The following is a 20,113-nucleotide window of genomic DNA, read 5'->3' as shown; positions in this document are numbered from 1 at the left end:
TTTTTGTTTTCTTTTCTTTTCTATTTTTTTTTCCCCGGTAAATAAACAACAGTTTGTTCCTAAGGAATAAACTTTCAACTGAAGTCCCTTGTCCTCACCAGAGAGCTGTAACGGAACAGGGATTTGGGCTTCAGTTCTTCGCCTCACTACAGATGAGATTTTGCTTTAACTAGCATTAAAGCTAGCGGTTCATTGCACTTGTCCCAAATCAAAATATTCCAAAATTTTCAAAGGTTTTATTATTTTGTTTTAGAGAGCACGAACAGGGAGAGGAGTGGGGTTGGGCGAAAGAGAGGCAGGCTCCCCACCCAGGCACCTCCTGATGATTACCTTTAAACGATGGCTTTTTAAACACAAACTAAAAGCCTGATTGATACTCTAGGTTTTTTAAGATATTATTATTATTTTGGAGGGAGAGGCAGGGGGTGACGGAAAGAGAATCTTTTTCTTTTTCTTTTTTTTTTAAGATTTTTATTTGGGGCACCTGGGTGGCTCAGTGGGTTAAAGCCTCTGCCTTCAGCTCAGGTCATGATCCCAGGGTCCTGGGATTGAGCCCTGCATCGAGCCTGCTTCCCTTCCCCTCTTTCTGCCTGCCTCTCTCCCTACCTGTGATCTCTGTCTGTCAAATAAATAAATCTTTTTTTTTAAAAAGATTTTATTTATTTATTTGACAGAGAGAGATCATAAGTAGGCAGAGAGGCAAGCAGAGGAGGAGGGGGAAGCAGGATACCCACTGAGCAGAGAGCCCGATGTGGGGCTTGATCCCAGGACCCTGGGATCATGACCTGAGCAGAAGGCAGAGGCTCAACCCACTGAGCCACCCAGGCGCCCCATGGAGAGAGAATCTTAAGCAGCTTCACACCCAGTGCTGACTGAGCCTGGTGGAGGGCTTCATATAATGACCTGACCCAAAACAAAGAAGTCAGACGTAATGGACCATAGCACCCAGGCGCCCCTCCAGAATGTTTAAATAGAATACTTTGTTCTTTAAACACATGTTTTTCCCCTTATTTCACCTGTTTGGAAATATTTTATATTTAGGTAAGTTGTCTAGCTATGTAGTTTGAATTTCTCTGTATTTTTTCTTATCCTTATTGGGAATGAGGGTGAACAACTTATATACCAAGCTGGTATTTGAAAGAAGTGTGTATAAGGCATATGGTAAAAATGGGGTTGGGAGAGAAAAGATTGACAGATTTTTAGCAACTGCAAATGAAATATATATACATACATATACATGTATGTATGTATATATATATATATAAAATTAATTTATTATTTTTAGTTACCTACGTGTAGACTGGCAGACATTTAAACATGAGTAATTAGGATTTTTATATGTGTTCAGCCTGGAGTTTCTGAACAAAGACCAGCTGAGCCCTTCCTTTTACTCTACAGATATTTCTCCAGTAGCCATTATGCTAGTTTAGTTGTAAAGTAATGAACAGTATTTTGTGTAGTGTTGTTTGCTTTTTTTTTTTAAGTTTTTTTTTTTTAATTTATTTATTTGACAGATATCACAAGTAGGCAGAAAGGCCGACAAGAGAGAGAGGGACGCAGGCTCCCTGCTGAGCAGAGAGCTCAGTGCGGGGCTCAATCCCAGGACCCTGGAATCATGACCTGAGCTGAAGGCAGAGGCTTTAACCCACTGAGCCACCCAGGTGCCCCTGTTGTTTGGTTTTTAATTAAAAATCCCCAACACGAAAAAAAAAAAAAAGAAATTATAATACATTCATTTTAACTCATGTTAAAATGTCAAAAAATATTCAACCTAGAACAGGTAAATAGTCAAGTTATGTTACTGAAAATTGTGATAAAATACTCAACTGAATTTACATCTTAATAATATTTAAGTGTGTAGTTTGGTGGCATTAAGTACATTCACATTGTTGTATAACTATCAATGCCATCCATCTCCTGAACTTTGTTTGAAGATTTTATTTATAAATCTCTACAGCCAGTGTGCAGCCTGAGCTCAAAACCCTGAGGTCAAGAGTAGTGTGCTCCACTGGCAAGGCCAGCCAGGCACTTGTACAGAACTTTCTCAGTCATTGTCTCAAACTCTCTCCATCCATTAAACCGTAACTTTCCATTCCCTACTCCTTCTGGTTCCTAGTAACCACTGTTTTTTCTGTCACTGTAATTTGATTACTCTAGGTACCTCATAAATGTTAGTTACGTTTTTAAAGAAATTTAATGTTAAGAGATCAGCACTGTCCTGTGACCATGTCCTCTTCAGGGAGACACTTGATGAAGCAGGAATGGTAATGAGGATGGGACCTTAGATACGTTGAAGACCATGGAAGTAGGGTGGAGTGGGGTTTGTGTATTTTTATGGCCTCATCTTTAAATGTTGAAATCTTTTGGATCTTTTGAATATATTTCATGAAGCTCGTTAAGGATAGTTTTATTTTTCTTTTCCAGTTACTTAGCTCCATTACTGTTTACTGAGCAACTCAGTTTTCCCCTACTGGTTTAAGAAAAGGTTTACTTTAAAATTTCAAGATGTTGGGTGCCTGGGTGGCTCAGTCAGTTAAGCGTCTGCCTTCGGCTCAGGTCTTGATCCCAGGGTCCTGGGATTGAGCCCCATGTTGGGCTCCACACTTAACTGTGGAATCTGCTTGAGATTCTCTCTCCTTCTCCCTCTGCCCCTCCTACTTGTGTGCATCCTTGCTTGCTTTCTCTCAAATAAATTAATTAATTTTTAAAAATATCAACAGCATTTTCCATAGAACTAGAACAGATAATCCTAAAATTTGTATGGAATATTTACAAAAGACCCTGTATAACTAGAGCAATCTTGAAAAAGAAAAAACTGGAAGTACCAGTAACTCCAGACTTCAGTTTGTAGTACAGATCATAGTAATCAAGGCAGTATGGTAGTGGCACAAAAATAGACACACAGATCAATGGAAGAAAATAGAAAACCCAGGAATAAACCCACAATTATATGATCAGTTAATCTTTAACAAAGGAGGAAAGAATATACAATGGGAAAAAAACAGTCTCTTCAACAAAAGGTGTTGGGGAAACTGGGCAGCTCCATGCAAAAGAATGAAACTGGACAACTTTCTTATAGCATACACAAAAATAAACTCAAAATTGATTGAAGACCTAAATGTGAGACCTGAAACCATAAAAATCCTAGGAGACAGCAGAGACAGTAATTTCTCTGACATCAGTCATAGCAACGTCTTTCTAGATACATCTCCTGAGGCAAGGGAAATAAAAGCAAAAATACGCTACTGGGACTACATCAAAATAAAAAGCTTCTGCACAACAGAGGAAACAGTCAACAAAACTAAAAGGCAACCTACAGAATGAGAGAAGGTATTAGCAAATGACAGATCTGATAAAGGCTTAGCCTCCAAAATATATAAAGAACTGTTACATACAATTCAATATTCCAAAAATAATCCTGTTAAAAAATGGGCAGAAGATATGAACAGACATGTCTCCAAAGAAGATCTTGAGATGGCCAACAGATGCAGCGAAAGATGCTCAGCATCGCTCAGCATCAGGGAGATGCTGTTCAGAACTACAGTGAGAGCTCCCTCACACCTAACACCTGTCAGAATGGCTAAAAACCAACAACACAAGAAACAACAAGTGTTGGTGAGGTTGCCCTTTGGTGGGAATGCAAACTGGTATAGCCACTGTGGAAAACAGTATGGAGGTTCCTCCAAAAAGTTAAAAATAGGACAACCTTAGAATCCAGTAATAGCATTACTAGTATTTACCCCAAAAATACAAAAACTTGAATTCAAAACAATATATGCAGCTCATGTTTATTGCAGCATTATTTACAGTAGCCAAATTACAGATGCTGTCCAAGTGCCCTTTGATAGATGAATGGATAAAGAAGATGTGGTACATATATATAATGTAGTATTATTCAAGCATAAAAAAAGATTGAAATCTTGCCATTTGCAACAACATGGATGAAACTAGAGAGTATTATGCTAAGTGAAATAAATGAGTCCAAGAAAGACAAATACCTTATGATTTCATTCATACGTGAAATTTAAGAAAGAAAACAAATGAACAAAGGAAAAAGAGAGAAGCCAGGAAACAGACTCAACTTGAGAACAAATTGCCGATGATCAGAAGAGAGGTGGGAAGGGGGTTGGGTGAAATTGGGGATTAAAGAAAATAAAATTAAGGTCTTAATTTTTCTCCCCATAGGAAGAACTGAAGAATAAGCAATTCTGTTTTAACCTTTTTAATTTTATGCTAAATTTATTTCACTCTAATGGCATAGTTAACTCTCATTTTGTTGTACTAGTTAAGAGTATTGGCAGAAGGAAATGAAGTCAGTGTATAATAGGCCCATTTGAGTGAGGGCCTTGGGAAAACCAGCAGGAATAAGCCTGGTGTTTGGAGAAAGCAGAGACAAGGTGGCAGGCAGGGAGCCTTTTCAGCAGGGCTCGCCATTTTTGTTCGTAGGACTTTCTAGGAAATCTTTCTTGGTGAGCCGCCTGGATTAGGTTGACTTCTACTTTTAGTGCCTTCACAAAGGCAAAAATCAAATCCCATAAACCTGTTCTTTTTTTAATTAGGTGTATTTTGCAATTTTAACATTCTTCAACTCCTAAACATTTGTAGAAATTGTTGAGGAATAAATAAATAGTCTCGTGGTATGGCATTTCTTATTTTCTGCTTGAGAGACATGTTCCTTTCCCCTCCTTTCCTTTTAATCTTCCTGTTGCCTTGACACACCTGCTTCTGAACTCCATCTCATCTCTCCCTGCTGTGACAGTTCCCTAGCACTTCACGGTACCTAAGGCTCTTTCAATTCTTATTTTCCACCAACTGTCAGTTGCAAAATAAGGTTGCTTTGTTTGGGAGGGAAAGGGTAGAATCCTTTCTGAATGTCTCCTTTTCCTTTGAAGCAGGAGCACTTCAGAGACAATTGAACTGCTTTTAGGTTTTTCTTACCACCCAGCTTTTTCTTCTGATAGAGCCTGCCGTGAACACAGTTCTGTTGATGACATCGATTTGTTGCTATGGAAATAGTGGTAATGTCACAGATTCAGCCCAGTGACTTTACTTCAGGTTCATGCAGGAGAAATGGGCAAGGCTTTAGGAGAGAACCTCATTAAAACTGAAAGCTATCAATTATAAGCAGGTGAAAGGTAAATGGAGCCAACCTTTTATATAATGAAAACAGAAGTGAACCCCTAGCAGATTGACAGCACGCAGTTGAATACCCCAGCATGAATTCTGACCCATGAGAGTCTTTGACAGAATAAAAAATTTACACGTTCTCTGAGTATTTCTTCTACTTAAGTTTAAATCTTTTAACCTGCATTATTTGCACTGAAATTGTCTTTCTTCTGATCCTCAGGACACGGGCAGCAGCAGGTAGTTCCTCCCCCTGTCTCAGCGGCCAATCCACCAGCCAGCAAGCCCCAGCAGCAAAATGGGAGCTCAGCAATGGGTAAATAGCCACATGAGGACATGTGCTAATTATATGCACCAGGATTCTGAATGTTTTGAAATGTAACCTGGGACTAAAGGGAATTTTCAAAATGCTATTCATGATCGTTGCTTCTTGCAAAGGAGAAGCCCAGTTCTTATTGTAAAGTGTGTGATTGAACAAATGATTAAAAATAGTCTTTAAGGGGCACCTGGGTGGCTCAGTGGGTTAAATCCTCTGCCTTTGGCTCAGGTCATGATCTCAGGATCCTGGGATCGAGACCTGCATCGGGCTCTCTGTTCAGCAGGGAGCCTGCTTCCCTCTCTCTCTGCCTGCCTCTCTGCCTACTTGTGCGCGCTCGCTCTCTCTCTCTCTCTCTCTCTCTGTCAAATAAATAAATAAATAAATAAAATCTTTTAAAAAATAGTCTTTTAACGATACTTAATATGCTTCTTTTTGTCAGGATGATGCACTGTCCTCTGTTAATAGTAGTTTATCTGGTACTTGCTCACATCTTACCTTTTACACTCTCTTGACTTTGCGAATTTACATACCTTTTAAATTCTCACCTTTTAACTATTTGGAATCCACTTGTCTCTCTCCAAGTTTCCCACGTGGGGTTCTCATGGATATTTATCTTAATGTGAAGATGGTATCATTTATATTGGTCATAGGTCCTGCTTCCCAGACTCCTGGATGAGAAATAGTTTTTCCCTTTAACTCTTTGCAGTAGGTCCTGAGAGGCTATAATGGAATCATTTTGTTTACTTTCTGGCCTTTGCTTTAGGAGCTGCTATTGAAAATGATGATTTGGGTTAAATTTACTTTTAGAGGTTGGATTTATTTTTAGAAGTTCTTTTTTCTGTCACAGCTTCTTATACACCACCTCCTCAACTCCCCTCAACCATTAGTTGCTAATTTTCAATGCTGAGATTTTAAGAAATTAAGGTTAAGACATAACTAATGTTGCTGTGAAACTTTCAGGACATGGGACTTTTTCCCCATTGGTCTTTGATATTTTTATCTACCTTGCGGTATCTGTCAATCTATCTCCTATCTCTCTCCCTTTACAAGTGGATCTATTTTTTTTTAAGCTTTTTTTTATTTATGTGACAGAGAGCGCATAAGCAGGGGGAGCAGCAGGCAGAGGCAGAGGGAGAAGCAGGCTCCCCACTGAGCAGGGAACCTGATGTGGGACTCCATCCCAGGACTCTGAGATCGTGACCTGAGCCAAAGGCAGACGTTTAACTGACTGAGCCACCCCGGTACCCCATAAGTGGATCTGTTTATACACAACTCCTAAATTTGTACTGTTGGAGGAGGTCTTAGAATAGATTTAGTATCTAAGATGGTAAATAATCTAATAATCACTCCCTTAGGCTAACTACAAATAGTATGTTGTTATTCTCCCTTCTCCCACAGATTTATTTTCCCAATTGTCTATCTTTGGGTTATGTTAACATTTTTTTTTTTTTTAATCAGTTAATGTTGTCCAAACACACATCAGCTGGATGGCAAAAGAAGAAAAGACCGGCTGTGTGTTGAGGGGAAGCATGTGTATGTGCGTGTGTTATGTAATTATATCTTTAGAGTATTAGGTATGTATACACATGCATATATTCTTCAAAGTTCATGGGCTGCCTTGCATAATCTTGAGGCAGTTATTACTGTTGTGTGTATAGTTCTCACTGGACTCCCCAGTTAGAATAGAAAATGTTAAGATCCAGGACAGTCTATGTATAGTTTTTACTAAGTGCTACAAATACCTAGAATAGTGTCTTACAGGCTGCGGAAACTCAATAAAGAAATGCTGAATAATGGTAGATTTACATTTCCAGCCAAACTCCATCCTAAAGAAATGCTTTGGTAGGGAAGATAGGAAGTAATTGGACTAAATTGCATTTTCTGCATTTAGAGGTTGAAACTTTATAGGAACTGTGCGTATAAAGGAACGCGTGTGTTTATAGGCTTTAGTTACCTGCTCTTTCCAAGTACATGGGAGCTGCTCAGGCTTGGATAAAGAAGCAGAAGGGATCCTGGTGCCCACTGCCTAGCTGTCTTGAACCAAAAACTGATTCTTGCCCTTTGCTCCCAACTAAACCCAGTCCCACAGATTTCATTCTAGACTTTTCAGCCCTTTAGACCAGTTGAACACCGAGTTCTCTGAAGATGTTTTGAGGTAAAATATTTGTGATAGGTATCCTTCACCTCAGATGATTTATTCACTATGTCGCTTACCTCCTAGACTTTCCTTTTGTTTTTGTTTTTGTTTTTTTCCTTAGGCAACTAGTGACCTGCTCTCAGTTTTACCAGTCAAGAGGGTTGGTTGATTTTCTTTCTCTGACCCATTATCTTGCCCATTGATACAAAGGACAGTTCAAGAAGGATGAGCCTCCAGGGCACCTGGGTGGCTCAGTTGGTTGGATGTCTGCCTCCTCTTGGTTCATGATCCTGGGGTCCTGGGATGCAGCTCCCCCTGCTTGTGTGTGCACTCTCTCTCTCTCTCTCTCTGTCAAATAAATAAATAGAATCTTTATGGGGGGTGGGGGGTTGGTAGAAGGATGGGTCTCCAAAAGAGCAGTGTCTGGACTCAGTACAATTATTACCTTGACCTCAGTCAGAGCTTCAGTCAGCAAATACATAGTAGTAAACTTCTGTGTTCCGAGCCTTCAATTCTCAGTCACTTTTCTAGCTTCCTATTCTGGTCTCTATTTGATCTCCATATCTCTCGATTACTTAAAAGGTAAAATTTTACCTCTTATTTTGTGTGATTTCACCAGCAACACCTCAGTCATTGAGAGTTAGTACAAAATGTATATAAGATTTACATAGAATAATGATGGTCCTCCTTTGTGTTTGTTTTTAAAGGTTCCACTGCATCTAAGACTTATGGGGCCTCAAAGACATTTGGAAAAGCTGGAGGTACCAGCCTCGGGAATAGTTCTGGAGGAACACAGGTCAAAGTGGTACCCATTGCCAGCCTCACCCCTTACCAATCCAAGTGAGTTAGTCCATGGAGTAAGTTCAGAATGTACCTATGATATGATGTTAGAGCTTATTACGGGCTACGGGCTCTTGAGTTATTTATGTGTGCACTTCAGGGTTACCACACATAAAGTAATTTTCATCTTTTTTTTTCTTCCATGGGGGGTGGAGGGTACAAATTGTGGCAACCTCTAACTCTCTTACTGTGAAAGAATGGCAAGAAAAGCAATCTGCTATAGCCTATGGAGTTTCATTTGTTTTGAAAGAATCTGAATTGAAAAATATTTAATGCTTAAAGGACCCCTTTATCATCTTATGAGTAAAAATAAATATTTGTTGTAATTCAGAAGGCGTTTCATCTTCTCATGCTATAAATAAGTGACGTTTAGTCTTAAAAATTGTTACTATGATTTAGTTGACTAAGAGAATCTGTACTGTTTATGTAGCCACATTAATATACCCTGAACAGATATTTTCCATTAAAAGTTAATTTTAGCCATTGAAAATTTGTGAGTTCTCTTTTCAGAATTCTTTCAGATATGTTTTTATCTAACCTTCAAATTTTTTGCAGTGCAGGGAAAATGGCTAAGGTAACCAATGTGTCCAACACTTGCGTTCAGTATGAGCCCCTGGACTATGTATTGGATCTTGTACCTCCTTTTTTTTGGTGACCTCTCTCTGAGGTCATACTGCTTTAGCATGTTGTTTTCTTTTGGTGGCTTACCAACACCATGTTCCATAAGTTCGTATTTATATTCAGGCTGTGTTAGAATGGAGACAGAAGCTTGACACCAGTTTTATCAGTTCCCATAATTGAAAATAGTGGCAGAATATAATTGCTGGTATTACTGCATCTTCTAGCTTAGAACCTTTCATTAAGGGGATACTGTTGCCTTGGTGATGCTTTTTGGAAAAGGGAGAGAGTTTATAAATTTACTAATTTGACAGGGGAATGAGTTAGTGTTAAATCATCTTGTATGTTTTACTACTTGCTTATTCTACAAACTGTCAAACCTGTGTGTCATCTTGGGGTTTTAATTAGCTGGGTTAAAATACAGCTTACGTTGAGAAATGGAATATGCATAAGATGAGAGAGGCTATAGGAAGATGTTAGGGAAACTTAGATCTTTCCCAGGTAAAACTCGGAGCACTGATATAATCTATTTGGTTTTTAGGTGGACTATCTGTGCTCGAGTTACCAACAAAAGTCAGATCCGTACCTGGAGCAATTCCCGAGGGGAAGGGAAGCTTTTCTCCATAGAACTAGTTGATGAAAGTGTGAGTATTTGTCAAGTGGGGAAATAGGAGTAGTTTGAGAAATGGGGCTCATCTCTGTGCAAGCCTATGTGATGAAAAACAGTAGTAGACCAAAAATAAGCAGGATTGTTACTATTGTTTGTCCTCTTTTATAGTCTTCTGGTGCTCTCTGGGGGCAATGGGTTAAAGGTCTTCCCCCCCCCCCGAGGGGATTGTGTGTAGTGGGGAGGAGAGAGAATCTTAAGCAGGCTCCATGCCCAGCTTAGGGCCAGACACAGGACTCAGTCTCTCAACCCTGAGATCATGACCTGAGCCTAAATCCAGAGTCAGACATTTAACCAACTGAGCTTGCCAGGTGCCCCAAAGGATTAAAGGTCTTAAATAAAATAAAATAAATAAAATAATAAAATAAATTATTTTTATTTTTAAATTTTTTATTTTAATTTATTTATTCTTTTTTTTTTAAGATTTTATTTATTTGACAGATGGAAATCACAAGTAGACGGAGAGGCAGGCAGAGAGAAAGGAGGAAACAGGCTCCCTGCTGAGCAGAGAGCCGAATGTGGGGCTCGATCCCAGGACCCTGGGATCACGACCCAAGCCGAAGGCAGAGGCTTTAACCCACTGCACCACTCAGGCGCCCCTTATTTATTCTTTTTAAGTAGGCTCTGTACCCAGCGTGGGGCTTGGACTCACGACCCTGAGATCAACAGTCACACTGGATACCTGGCTAGCCCAATAGGTAGAACATGCGACTCGACTCTTTTGATTTTGTTTTTGTTTTTGTTTTTAAGATTTGTTTGTTTATTTGAGAGAAGGAGTGCATGAGGTAGGGGAGGGGCAGAAGGAGATGGAGAGAATCTCAAGCAGACTCCCCACTGAGTGCAGTGTGTGACCCAGGGCTCGCTCTCACAGCCCTGAGATCATGACACTGAGATCATAATCTGAGTCAAAACCAAGATTTAGATGCTCGGGGCATCTGGGTGGCTCAGTGGGTTAAGCCTCTGCCTTCAGCTCAGGTCATGATCCCAGAGTCCTGGGATCGAGCCCCGCATCGGGCTCTCTGCTCACCAGGGAGCCTGCTTCCTCCTCTCTCTCCCTGCCTGCCTCTCTGCCTACTTGCGATCTCTGTCTGTCAAATAAATAAATAAATAAATCTTTTAAAAAAAAAAAAAAAAAAGTTAGATGCACCACTGACTGAGCCACCCAGGCGCCCCTAGATCATGGCAAAATCTATGATCAGAACCTAATTTTTTACCAGATTATCAGTCTAATCTGTCAATTGGCTTAAATTTCAGCCCTTTCTTTAAGTTTCTTATCCATCTGTAGTTTGTCTTAGTTTGTTTTTTGTTTTGTTTTGTTTTGACAGAGATCACAAGTAGGCAGAGAGGCAGGCAGAGAGAGAGGGGGAAGCAGGCTCCCTGCTGAGCAGCGAGCCCAATGTGGGGCTCGATTCTAGGACCCTGAGATCATGACCTGAGCTGAAGGCAGAGGCTTAACACTGAGTCACCCAGGCGCCCCTGTTTGTCTTAGTTTTAAGTAATCTCTACACCCAGCGTGGGGCTTGAACTTACAACCTTGAGTTCAAGAGTCTCATGCTCCTGTGACTGAGCCAGCCAGGTACCCCCATCTATGGTATTTTGACTGATGGAAAAGTAAAAGTGAAAATCAAATCTCAGGCAACTTGAAAACATGATGTATTGTAACATTTTGGCAATGACTCCCAAATATGATGTAATCCCTTGCTTGGTAGGAACGTGAGGGCAGCTGGTGAATCATTTGGCTCATCACACTTCCTTGTGGGATTCATTCGTGTCACACAGTGTTCAGAATTTATTTTTATTTTTGTTGTCAGAATATTAAAATCACTAGGCTTCTTATGTTTGTTTGTTTGTTTGTTTGTTTTGCCTTTTTTAAAGTGTTTAACTTGAGGTTAATAAAACTCCACGGTAGAGGCGCCTAGATGGCTCAGTGGGCTAAAGCCTCTGTCTTTGGCTCAGGTCATGATCCCAGAGTCTTGGGATCGAGCCCCACATCGGGCTCTCTGCTCAGCAGGGAGCCTGCTTCCTCCTCTCTCTCTGCCTGCCTCTTTGCCTACTTGTGATCTCTGTTTGTCAAATAAGTAAATAAAATCTTTAAAAAAAAAAAAGTAAATAAAGCTCCACAGTAGGTTAAACCCAGATTGTTCCACTGTGGTGAATAACTTGAATATGTGACTATAAAATGTGTGTTTCTGGGGGGTGCCTGGGTGGCTCAGTTGTTAAGCATCTGCCTTCAGCTCAGGTCATGATCCCAGGGTCCTTGGATCGAGTCCCATATGGGGCTCTCTGCTCAGTGGGGAGCCTGCTTCTCCCTCTCCCATTCCCCCTGCTTGTGTCGCCTCTCGCTTTGTCTCTCTCTGTCAAGTAAATAAATAAAATCTCTTTTTTAAAAAAATGTGTGTGCTTCTGGAGTGTCTGTAGCTCTCTCACACATCCCATTTGTGCCTGTGTCGACTGCCTTAAAGATGTCATTTTGACACAAGGTGCCCTCTTTTTCAGGGATAAAACTTAGTAAACAGTTCTGACCTGCTTTTGCATGCTTCTGTAGGGTGAAATCAGAGCTACTGCTTTCAATGAGCAAGTGGACAAGTTCTTTCCCCTTATCGACATGAACAAGGTAGGGCGGTGTTACCCTGAGAACTGAAACTGTTGGGTGGTACCGGGAGGAGTGGGGGGACTCTTGTCCACTGGCAAACTACGTGGTGGTAAGAAGTTGTTTAATCTACCCACGTTCCATGGCTTGCCTCTTGTACAGGTCTATTATATCTCTAAAGGCATCCTGAAGATTGCTAACAAACAGTTCACAGCGGTTAAAAATGACTACGAGATGACCTTCAACAATGAGACTTCTGTCATGCCCTGTGAAGATGGTCATCATTTACCTACAGTTCAGTTTGATTTCACAGGGATTGGAGACCTGGAGAACAAGCCTAAAGACTCACTTATAGGTAAGTCTGTGTATGAGAGCAGAGAGAGTTGTGATGACTAGTTTTGTTTGCAGCCTATAAAGGAAGTGTAAGACTTAAGGGCTTGCCATTCAACCTTTGATCAGGCTGTAATGGGGGCCTTGACCCTATTTTGCTGACATATTGTGCCTATATTTTAGACATAATTGGGATCTGCAAGAGCTGCGAAGATGCCACCAAAATCACAGTGAAGTCTAACAACAGAGAAGTTTCCAAGAGAAATATCTATTTGATGGACATGTCAGGGAAAATGGTGACTGCTACTCTGTGGGGAGAGGATGTAAGTATTAGCCTTGAGCAGTCAGAGCAGGTGCAGAAGGCAGAGACCGAGAGAGTCAGGCAGCTGTCTTGCCTTAAAGCTTTGGGGTTTTTACTTCGTAGGCCTTCCTAAAGAAGGATCGAGCTGGCCAGGCAGTATCTGAAACCCTTTATGGCTGTGATCTCAGTTTTACACAGTGAAATGATGTTTCCTCTGACTCTAGATTAGTTTTGCTGTATCTTTGAACAGATTCTTGTGTGCGAGGTTATCTTGGATAGATTCCATGTACCACTCACGGCATTTACTCTGATTTTGACTGTTTTCCTTATTTTCTGTAAAAATGTTCCGTGTGTTCTTCCTGCTAGTGACACCTGTTCACTGTATTTGTTTGGTGTTTTTGTCATTACTCAGGCTGATAGATTCGATGGTTCTAGACAACCCGTGATGGCTATCAAAGGAGCTAGAGTTTCTGATTTTGGTGGACGGAGCCTCTCTGTACTGTCTTCAAGCACGGTCATTGTGAATCCTGACATCCCAGAGGCCTATAAGCTTCGTGGATGGTAGGTTTTATGGGGCTACACAAAGGGGTTATTTGAGCCCGGCCTCTGAATCAGAAGAGCTGGCTCTTTGGGCCCTTATGATCAGTATGTGAGCCATCTATAGAGCAGAGGGTTTTTTTACTGAATGGAGCCGTTCCTATATTTCTTGTAAGCATTATGCCTTCTGAGAGGATGGCCTTAAAGCCCTTAAACTGACAAAACTGTAATCCCATGACAAACCCAGAGATTCTGGAGGAGGCCAACTGAAGGGAAGTGCTGCTGCTGACCTCAATCCTGCCGAAGTAAGGGGAGGCCAGGCTCTCACGGCTGTATGCTGAAGGACCATGGGCGGGAGGCCACTTTGTTTCCTAGGTTTAAAGCTGCAGGCTTCTGTGGGCTGGGGGAGGAATGTGCTTCCTTGTTCTGTCCAGTTGTTGGTGCAGATCACATCTCCTGGTGCGTGTTCACTGGGCTCTGATAAAGTGCGGTGGGAACAATGGGCCTTTGTTGGCATTATATTGTTATTCCCCAAGCACTCAGGGGATGAGGAGAGCCTATTAAAATCTCCTCACTATATCTAGCTTTGTAGGGTGTTAAAACCCTGCCTTTAAGGAGCACTTCAAACTGAAACACAGCATGCAAGAATTGATGTGGTCAGGGAAAACACTGCAGCTAGCTTGAGCTTTAATAATTTGTGTAGCTGTAGTCCCGGAGGGGTGTGTGTCCGTTTCCACCTCTGTCCTAGGGTTTTAGTACTTAAAGAATTAGCTCCTGTGACAGACTTCTCACTTTTATTCTGGGTGGACCACTAGCAGCACTAAAATTTGAATGATTTCGTGAAACAGCTACTAGAGCGTTTGTGTCACTCAAGCCAGCCTCCTGAGTATCCACACGTATCCATAGGTAACTATCCCAGTAGCTGGCAGGATGGTAGAAGGCAGGGCCTGTTTGAGGTCTGACCAGAAATAACCACAGCTTTGGTTTGTCCTCATTGCTTGATTTTCTTTCGGGCCCTAGAGCTCGACCCCAGGTTAATTGCATGCCCATATTAAGATCTTCGTATTTTACTTGTCAATAACAGTGATCCTGGTCAACATCAAAAGACACAGCTGTCTCCAGAATAAAATAACTGGCACTGATCAAAGAGAAGTTCAGTGCACACACCCCACCTAGGCAAGGATTGGAGATGTTAGATCTTGGTTATAAAAATGTGGGATTTTTTTATTGTAAGAAGGGCTGCCTCTGGCCTTGCTCTGTTGATTCCTGATGAGCTATCTTCAGTGGCAAATGCCTCCTTGGAGTTGCTGAAACTAAACTGGTGTAGCTAGTAGTGGTGAAACAGATTTATGGACCTTGCTGTGCTTCTGTGACGGATTTAGCTGCTTACCTGACAGAATGTGAAGGCAATTGTCTGCGGCTTAGGGCAGCAACCACTCTGTTAGATGGTCTCTTTGTAAAAAGCCTGTTCTGTATGTGGTTAGCTTTTAGTCAGCCTCCTTTTAGATGACATTGGCATGTTTTTAATCTCAGACTGACTCTTCCCTGTCACAAGTATATTTCTGAGCCACTTTCCTTCATATCACCTGTTACGTGATCAAGTAGAATCGTTTTTACTAATAACGTGGCATAAATTAATGTCAATCTTGATATTGGCATAGGTAAATCTCACTAAGAAGATAAATCTACAAGAAAATAGTTGTCTTCTGTTAAATTACTTTGGGTTATAGAGGCTTTTAAACTCTGTATCAGGCTTTTAAGATCTTTTTTTTTTTTTTTTAAGATTTTATTTATTTGAGGGGTGCCTGGGTAGCTCAGTGGGTTAAGCCTCTGCCTTCGGCTCAGGTCATGATCTCAGAGTCCTGGGATTGAGCCCCTCATCGGGCTCTCTGCTCGGCAGGGAGCCTGCTTCCCCCTCTCTCTCTGCCTGTCTGTGATCTCTCTTTCTCTCTTTCTGTCAAATAAATACATAAAATCTTAAAAAAAAATTTTTTTAATTTATTTGAGACAGAGCACAAACTGGGGAAAGGGGCAGAGAGAGAGGGATAAGCAGACTCCCCACTGAGTGTGGATTCCAAGGCAGAGCTCAGTCCCAGGACCCTGAGGTTATGACTGAAGTCAGGCACTTAGAAGTCAGACACTTAACCAACTGAGCCACCCACATGCCCCAGGCTTATAAGATCTTTTACCGTGGGAACATGCCATCATGTTATAATATGGGACTGTCACTTTCTATGCTGATATATGTCAGTAATGATAAAAATGCAGCTATTGACTGAGAATGAGCATCAGTAGCCTAAAGAACTATGTACCAGATGCTAATTTAAGAAAAGGTTGTTGTATTTTGGTACTGTCTTTCTTGACCACTGGGGGGCATCAAAGCAATTGAGATAAAAAAAGGTCATTCCCTTCCTGCAGTTCACTTAAGATACAAGCAGGAAGATACTAATTTCAGCCCATGTGACCAGGACCCATGAAAGTTGGACAAGTAGGGGGTTGGGAGTATGGATAGCCTGTATCTGGCATTCAGAAACAAGTGGCATGTTCAAAAAATATATAAAGTGCCTGTCATTTCTTTGTTTATTTTTCAGGTTCGACTCAGAAGGACAAGCCTTAGATGGTATTTCTATCTCTGATGTAAAGAGTGGAGGAACAGGAGGAAGCAATACCAACTGGAAAACTTTGTATGAGGCTAAATCAGAGAACCTGGGCCATGGTGACAAGGTATCCCACATTACTGACTTTCTTCACAAAAGCACATAAATGGTGCAAAAAGATGAGTTTTCAAACTTGATTCCTGGTACTGGCTATCAGATGTTCTTCCAGAGCTATGGTTCTTAAGCAGAGCTCTGACCAGAGCATGGCATGATGGCTGAGAACCAGTGCCAGAGTGAGGAAGCCATGCCTACATGTTGTAGCTCTCACGAGTCTTGAGCCAAAAAAAAAAAGTTAAAGAACTTGGACTTGGAGAGTTGTTTAATTTTTAGAGGGATCTTAATGAAGTGGTAATGACTTCAGATCCATGTTTATTTTTGCTGATTGTTCCTGCAAATTGAAATGCCCACATACCAAGAAGATGTGTTTGAAGGTTAAAACCAACCCTGAAGGGGCGCCTGGGTGGCTCAGTAGGTTAAATCCTCTGCCTTTGGCTCAGGTCATGATCCCAGGTCATGATCCTGGGATGGAGCCCCGCATCGGGCTCTCTGCTCAGCAGGGAGCCGCTTCCTCCTCTCTCTCTGCCTGCCTCTCTGCCTACTTTTGATCTCTGTCAAATAAATAAATAAAGGGTGCCTGGGTGGCTCAGTGGGTTAAGCCTCTGCCTTCGGCTCAGGTCATGATCTCCGGGTCCTGGGATCAAGCCCCGCATTGGGCTCTCCGCTCAGCGGGGAGCCTGCTTCCTTCCCCTCTCTCTGCCTGCTTCTGATCTGTCTGTCAAAATAATAAATAAATTCTTTTTAATAAATAAATAAATAAATAAAATCTTTAAAAACAAAACCAACACTGAGCATTAGCAAGGCTCCATGTCAGACATCAGGCCATTCCCATGGGCCTTCGCTGGCTGCACAACACTAACCTCTCATGGGCTGAGCATTTGCCACTATTCTCTGATAGGAAGTGCCTCTCATATTTGACATTAGTTGTAGCTTCTTTTGCTGTTTGTATGTAATTATGCTCTTCCCATCTTGATCTAAACCTGTATTCTGCCAGCAGTTCAATATTTAAATCACTTATTTCTCCTTTATGCCCTCCAAAACACAATTCCTACTTTTATTATTTTCATATTATGTAATACAGTTTTTATTCATTACTGTCTCATTTTGCCGCACTCCCTTATCCGTCATTGTCATCAACAACCCGTTATGATGCTGTCATACAGCATCTTGAGAATTAAAAATTAGACAGATCTGTGTTGCCCTGTCAGAGGAACCTGAAGGAACTCTTCAGGTTCTCTTAACACCCTCTTAGATCTACAGTGTGTAATAAGAAGTCAGGCCTGGGGAGGGGAGGGTGCCTGGGTGGCTCAGTTGGTTGGGTGACTGCCTTCGGCTCAGGTCATGATGCCAGAATGCTGGGATCGACTCCCACATCAGGCTCCCAGCTCCTTGGGGAGTCTGCTTCTCCCTCTGACCTTCTCCTCGCTCATGCTCTCTCTCACTCTCTCTCTCTCTCAAATAAATAAATAAAATATTTTTTTTAAAAGTAAGAGAGAGGGGCGCCTGGGTAGCTCAGTGGGTTAAAGCCTCAGTCTTCAGCTCAGGTCATGATCCTGGGATCGAGCCCCGTATCTGGCTCTCTGCTCTGCAAAGAGCCTCCTTCCCCCTCTCTCTGCCTGCTTCTCTGACTACTTGTGATCTCTCTCTCTCTCTGTGTCAAATAAATAAATAAATAATCCTTTTAAAAAAAAAAAAAGAAAGAAAGAAATCAGGCTTGGGGGCACCTGGCTGGCTCAGTTGGAAGAGTGTGTGACACTTGGATCTCAGGGTTGTGAGTTCGGACCCCCGTTGGGTATAGAGATTACTTAAAAATAAATAAATAATTTTTTTAAAAAAGAAAAGAAAGCAGGCCTGGAGAGCACCTATTTGGTCCCCAAACTTTAAAGTCATGCATTGAATCTGGATCTTACCTGAAAATACAGAAAAACTCAATAGACATTCTCCTAGGAGACTTTCTCCTAGGGAGTAATCTCTGCACCCACTGTGGGGCACAGACACAGGATCCCGAGATCAAGAGTCTCACACTCTCCTAGTTGAGCCAGCCAGGCACCCAGAGACTTCCTTTCTTAGAGCCTTCTAGAGTGAAGCCCCACCCTGAAACATTCACATTATTGTTTGGCCTTTTTGGTCTGAGACATTGGGAAGCCCCAGAGGGAGCTGTTCATCCCCCAGAATTATTTACTCTGTATCCTCTCCATGAGAGTTAAAAAGCAAAACAAATAGGGACAGCATAAAGCCAGAGCACATGACTTAGTCCTTGCTATGCTGACTTCTCAGAGATCTCCCCCATCTCCCCGGGTTGACGGCTTAGAGCAGGGTTGGCACATGGCTGCGTGCCTGCGTTTGCACGTCGTGTGGGGGTGCCTGGGCAATGCAGCTGCAAAGTGGGGAGCTGAGACAGAGACAGTGACTGCATGGCTCGCAAAGCAAAAAGTATTTCCTGTCTGGCTTTCTACCAAGTTTGTCACCAGGGCCTAGACAAAGATGAAGGGGGAATGCAGATCCCAGAAGTCACTGCTGCAGTTTTTCCCGTGGGAGGAAGGCTAGCCATCGCTCCCTAGGTCCACTTCATTCCCCCCTGTATTTCCTCCATCTGTTACCTTTGGAGAGTCAGGAATAGGAGGAACAAATCTTCATCTCTTGAAGTCTTTGTCTTTCATATCGTCTTTTTCTGTTTTTAATTAACTAATTTGGTCTAATTTCGAATTTGCATTTATTGTTAAGGGATAATACGCTTTAGAATGTCGTTTGTTATCTTCATAGGTTTTGCAGTCAGCACAAGTGATTTCAAAAACTATAGCATAAATTATTCCCTCTAAGGCCATTGTGATCTTAGGGATTCAAACATGGAAACGCTTAGCGCTTACATGTCAGGGCAAGCTTTGGGCTGCCTCCAAGTCCTCTCTCGAATGTAGGCCTTGTGTTCTAGGTCTCATGTCACTCTTTTCTCCAAAGGCCGACTATTTCAGCTCTGTGGCGACGGTAGTGTATCTTCGCAAAGAAAACTGTATGTATCAGGCCTGCCCAACTCAGGACTGCAATAAGAAAGTGATTGATCAACAGAATGGACTATACCGCTGTGAGAAGTGCGACAGTGAATTTCCCAGCTTCAAGTACCGCATTATCCTGTCGGTAAGTAGAATGGGTAGATGGGGAGTCCTGTGCTGTTTCTGGAGTCCTTACCAAGTGGCAGGCCCTGGAGAGACGACAGCAAAAATAAGATCATTTGGGGTAGGAAGCCTGCAGATGAGTAAGTGTTAAAGAGCTTCTTATTGTTCTGTAAGTCCGGCAAGTAAGGGGCCTTCCGTTCCACTGAATAGCAGTCTGTTCTACTAAAAGCCTTTTTTTCCTACCAGAAAGTTGCATTTAGATACCCAGCTGATTTGGGTTGCTGTGTGTGTAGTACAGCTGTAGCATTGGTGACACTCTCCTGCTAACTGTTATGGAGATAAATTAATTTGAAATGGCATTTCTGGAGAGCAGTAATTATACTTATACAGCCAATGCCTATATTTAGTTATTTTTCTTGTAGATAATCTGTTCATCCTAGCCTTCATAGAGCTGACTTCTCAGGAATGTGACTGCATACTGATGTGGGAATGTGGCTTTTTTGCATTGTAAGAATTGTTTCTGTTTTAAAAACCTTTAAAGTGGAGGGGGGGTATTTATTTATTTATTTATTTATAAAGATTTTATTTATTTACTTGACAGAGAGATCACAAGTAGCTGGAGAGACAAGCAGAGAGATGGGGGGAAGCAGGCTCCCCGCTGAGCAGAGAGCCCAATGTGGGGCTCGAACCTAGGACCCTGAGATCATGACTGAGCCGAAGGCAGAGGCTTAACCCACTGAGCCACCCTGGCGCCCTAAAGGGTGTTTTTTAAAAAAAAAAATCATAAGGGGCACCTGGGTGGCTCAGTGGGTTAAGCCTCTGCCTT

The 20,113-nt window shown here is 41.8% G+C and overlaps 1 protein-coding gene across 1 annotated transcript in view; it reads left to right on the top strand.

Annotated features, from left to right (window-relative positions):
- Nucleotides 1-20,113, top strand: part of RPA1 (replication protein A1) — a 75,179-nt gene that overhangs the window by 47,174 nt on the left and 7,892 nt on the right. The window contains exons 6-14 of the mRNA XM_044248163.1: nucleotides 5,348-5,440; nucleotides 8,288-8,420; nucleotides 9,580-9,682; nucleotides 12,251-12,319; nucleotides 12,458-12,650; nucleotides 12,809-12,948; nucleotides 13,339-13,487; nucleotides 16,055-16,187; nucleotides 19,133-19,309. Of these exons, the coding sequence (XP_044104098.1) occupies nucleotides 5,348-5,440; nucleotides 8,288-8,420; nucleotides 9,580-9,682; nucleotides 12,251-12,319; nucleotides 12,458-12,650; nucleotides 12,809-12,948; nucleotides 13,339-13,487; nucleotides 16,055-16,187; nucleotides 19,133-19,309 (1,190 nt within the window). The remainder of the gene's footprint in view (nucleotides 1-5,347; nucleotides 5,441-8,287; nucleotides 8,421-9,579; nucleotides 9,683-12,250; nucleotides 12,320-12,457; nucleotides 12,651-12,808; nucleotides 12,949-13,338; nucleotides 13,488-16,054; nucleotides 16,188-19,132; nucleotides 19,310-20,113) is intronic.

The sequence above is a fragment of the Neovison vison genome, chromosome 5 (genome assembly GCF_020171115.1).
Source record: "Neovison vison isolate M4711 chromosome 5, ASM_NN_V1, whole genome shotgun sequence".
NCBI lineage: Eukaryota > Metazoa > Chordata > Mammalia > Carnivora > Mustelidae > Neogale > Neogale vison.
Note: the sequence above shows the minus strand (reverse complement) of the source record. Positions and strands in the feature narration are given on the sequence as shown.